The 4,178-nt window shown below is 30.8% G+C and overlaps 1 protein-coding gene across 10 annotated transcripts; it reads right to left on the bottom strand.

The window, feature by feature from the left end:
* Nucleotides 1-533: 533 nt before the first annotated feature.
* On the bottom strand, nucleotides 534-3,638 carry LOC145121105 (uncharacterized). 10 transcript variants are annotated; one of them, XM_079056885.1, is made up of 8 exons: nucleotides 3,345-3,638; nucleotides 3,005-3,192; nucleotides 2,777-2,861; nucleotides 2,174-2,202; nucleotides 1,362-1,469; nucleotides 1,189-1,285; nucleotides 1,014-1,079; nucleotides 534-698 (listed from the first exon to the last, which is right to left on the bottom strand). In XM_079056885.1, the coding sequence occupies exons 4-8, from the start codon at nucleotides 2,175-2,177 to the stop codon at nucleotides 614-616; spliced, it is 360 nt and encodes a 119-aa protein (XP_078913011.1). In that variant the 5' UTR covers nucleotides 2,178-2,202; nucleotides 2,777-2,861; nucleotides 3,005-3,192; nucleotides 3,345-3,638; the 3' UTR covers nucleotides 534-613. The 10 variants fall into 10 exon arrangements, 8 of the variants coding, with proteins under 8 accessions (XP_078913011.1, XP_078913008.1, XP_078913013.1 ...); XM_079056882.1 differs by having other exon boundaries at nucleotides 1,152-1,285; nucleotides 3,005-3,186; XM_079056887.1 differs by having other exon boundaries at nucleotides 1,189-1,264; nucleotides 3,345-3,637.
* Nucleotides 3,639-4,178: the final 540 nt, after the last annotated feature.

The raw sequence follows: 4,178 nt of genomic DNA, 5'->3' as shown, positions 1-4,178 counted from the left end.
TCCGAACGAATAGTTTCTAGTCACTTGCCTAGCTGCCTATTGTAATTATGGTTATATTTCCTCAAGATGCATAATTATGTCTATAAACTTGAATTAACATAATTAAAATATAGAAATAGATAATAAATAAATAATAAATAAGTAATATAACTCATATGATAGTCTAGACAATAGACACGACTTTTCAAAATTTTAAAGTTCAAATTAATTATAACTTAATAGTATTTAAGCAATTACTTAATGTGTGATAATTACCTAGGTGTGTATTGTGCAGTGTGTTATTTGTTGCCATCTTGTCAACTCTAGGCGTGAAAGACCTTTGTCCCCATGAAAATATACATACACAATTAAATTTTGTAATAAGTATTGTAATAACTAAAATAATTAAAAAACGTATTTAAATCAAGCTTGTTTTAAACGATGATTACTAAGTAAAATATATTTAAAAAATGAAAAAATATGTTCAATTATATTTTAATATTAAAAGGGTTCTATTGAAGATATTTTAAAAAAAATAATGTGTGGACGTGATATCATTTCCAAATACTTATTTGTTATAAAATCATTTCCAAATATACTTTATTAGTATTATTATTAGATACAAACACAGATGTCATGCAACAAAAATGATGAAAAATATAAAACAATAGGTCTTCCGGATATACAAAGCAGCACGACTTTGAAATGAATAACCAGATCTGAAAAAGAAAAAAAAACTAAACTAAAATCATTCATTTTTTCATTGCAAAAACCCAAAACAAAACATATTAAATTTAGCAACATAAATATACATGTGGACACTCATAAACATTGCTAACAAAAAAGGTCAAATCTACACAGATCTAATACAAAAAGAGCATCTTGAACGAAAAATGAAGATCTTGAGCTTCTCATCACCATCATCTCTATTCATATTTGATGTACTTTATGTTAAAACTTCATCAAAGATAAATAAATGGTAGACACATAATAGGATTTGACATATATATAAAAGGAAACAGTGGTGGTTTTACCTTGTTTTGTCTCCAAATGAGGTGTCTCCGGGCCAAAAACACACTGATGTACAAAAGAGAACAGATCTACAAATAAGACACACATACATGGTTAAAAAATTTATAATATTCTTTTTTACTCCAAATTTTGGGCCTAACCTTGATTTCATAACTGAGAAATGACAGACAAAAAAACCTTATATACACTCGAATATCCAAGATTTCTCGATGATTTCGGTGGTCGACTTTCCGGTTGATTGATACCACTTTTCCTGAATTCAGGTAATCACAAACTTATATTTCACATGGATGTTAGTCAGTAAGCAATACATAATGGTATGGAAAAAGCCCCAACTTTCACTCAAGTACCTAATATGGCAGAATATGGTGTCATTACTTTTTTATAGAAGGCAAATATAATTTGTTTAAACCTTTTTTGCATCTTTTCCATAATGAAGAACCAAAGAACCCCCATCCCTGTCAAGCTAAATCTGGATAAATAGTTACCATTTTACAGAAAACTTGAATGCCATTTGATAATAAAACTATATGCTTATCAACTTAAAGTTACTTAAAACTCAAAAGTATATTTGATATCAAATATGAATTTTATAGCAATATACATAAGATGGTTGTTGGTTCTACTCCTCTGGAGTTTTTTCCTACTCCTAATAAACACACAAAGTTAGGTAGGATAGAGCATAAAACATAAGCATGAAACAAACAATGGAAAAAGAAATTTACCATAGAACCAATAGAACCAAGTCCTGATAGATCAGTAAACATGTCTATAAAAACAACTTCCTTCTTATTGTATTCATTAATATTCTCGTTTCAGATGTTTCAGATCCAGGTCACCTATTAACCTTATGAGAAAGTACTAACAAATCTATTACATCATAAAGTAGCCTTAAAAAAACAAACATAACAATACCCAAATTATATATATATATATATATATATATATATATATATATATATATATATATATATATATATAGAGAGAGAGAGAGAGAGAGAAAGAGAGAGAGAGAGACTTAGGGTTGTCTTCACGTTAAATATACAAACTCACTTGGCTTTTATAGCCATGAACATATTGAACTCATGAACCAATTCAGACACCATAAGCTAAAAATTGTCAAAAACCTAAAAGCTCAAGGAAATGTAGAAAATAGACTTACGCATTGGATTGTTGAAAACTTCATTAAACCTGCAACCAAAATCAAACAATGACAAAAGTCAATGAAAATGCAATAATCAATTACCACCAATACGTATAAACAAAGGCACACACACAAACATAATTAGAGATAGCAATGTCACCCATTTATTTTCTGATTTTAGTCTATTTACATGTCATAACTGCGAGGTTGCCTCATCAAGAAATGGCTTCATACCCACTTCCTCTTCTTTTATGCAAGTACAACAATATCAACATAATGTACAAGTAAACAAACAAGATTTTGATATTTCTGATCAAATATATACATTAAGAGATAAGTGTACAACAAAAGCTATTGCCTTGTATATCAATGTTGGATGAAGAACATATATGAAGGAAGCAAGGTTGTAAATTCAAATTTAAAAAAAAAAAAAAAAAACTTGATTTGATTATTCATTTTTGGGCTCCCAGTTGCACAACACACAACTCTTAGCAATAAAAATTAATCTATATCCTCTTGTGATATGACTTTAACCTCTATTATGATGTTAAATCCGAAATTAATTTTGTTAAACTCATACATTACACTCTATTTATTGTTTTATGAAACAAACTGGATTACCAGTTGGATTCTTGAATGTCCTGTGCACACAGTATACACCAGATCCACCTTCTCTAAATCACAATCAACAAAATCGTTTCTTCTTCTGTTAAAAAGAAACAAAATCATAAACATACACACACACACACACACAGAGAGAGAGAGAGAGAGAGATTGAAGGAAAAGGGAAAGAACGATGAAGTTCATGGTGATGGGGGTGAAGAACAAATGACAGTAGAAATATATTACCTTGCTTCTTTGTGAAATATATTATACGTGAGTGAGCGTGAACACCCTAGTCCATGTATCTGGATATTTTTATGGTGGTAAAGGCGATGGTAAACAATTTAAACAACTGGTGTAGTAAAGCCGATAAATCCTAGCCTTTTTCTCAAAAAACTTAGAAATCCTTCCTCTTCAAAGTTCTTCATCTGTTACTGCAACAACAAATCAAAATTGTATAAATTAACTCAGTAAGATCAGGTTGAGGTGTAGAGAGATAATCGAGATTAACATGTAAAAAGCATATATACAATCTTAGTTGTGACGAAAGATGAAATCTATTAGGGTTATAAACTAAAGAAATCACCGATGAAATGTGAGTGTTTATCTGTCACATCCGTTCTAGTGGCGGTCGATGGAGGTGATGGCTGTGGGAGTCCCGGTGGAGAAGATAGAACATATGTTTGAGTGGGTTATGGAGGACCCTGATAGAGATGAAGAAGGAGGGGGAGGCGACATCGTTTATGCTGAAAATTTCCATTAGGGCTTCTTTGTTGGTGTGAGAGAGAGAAACGACGGAGAAATTCAAATTTTGAATCAATTGAGTGAATTAGGGTTGCGAGAGAGTATAAGATGCCTGAATTGATCCGTGTGAGGGTATTCTAACTGCATCTAACGGTCCGAATTGTAACTACTTAGTTTTAAGCGTTAACGTGTTTGATCTAAAGGCTATCATTCCTTCTCCTTCTCTTTGTTTTTAAGACTATTGTCTTAATTTATGTGGGTCCCATCACTATGTATACATTATAAAGTAATAAGATAAGTAATAAGATATATATATATATATATATATATATATATATATATATATATATATATATATATATATATATATATATATATATAAAAGAGCAAATCAGTCTTACCATTAATAGGCCTCATTCACGAAGCCGGTCTATAAGAGGGGTATAAGGTTACTGCCTATAAAATGGCAGTTTAATGGGTGTCCACTCTCACCCACCACTTCCTTGACTGGTGGAGGGTCGTTACCCGAACGGGTAGGACAAGGACTATAATTCTCCCTTCATTAAAAGTATTAATGATAAATACTAAAGTAACTAAACCTTTTATAAATTCTCAATCTTAGTTACTTTAGGAAAATGTGAATTTGGTGCTAACCCATGAAATTACACTTTGCACT

This window comes from Lactuca virosa, chromosome 6 (genome assembly GCF_052849685.1).
Source record: "Lactuca virosa cultivar CGN04683 chromosome 6, Lactuca_virosa_CGN04683_v6, whole genome shotgun sequence".
Taxonomy (NCBI): domain Eukaryota; kingdom Viridiplantae; phylum Streptophyta; class Magnoliopsida; order Asterales; family Asteraceae; genus Lactuca; species Lactuca virosa.
This window is presented reverse-complemented; position numbering and strand designations above follow the sequence as displayed.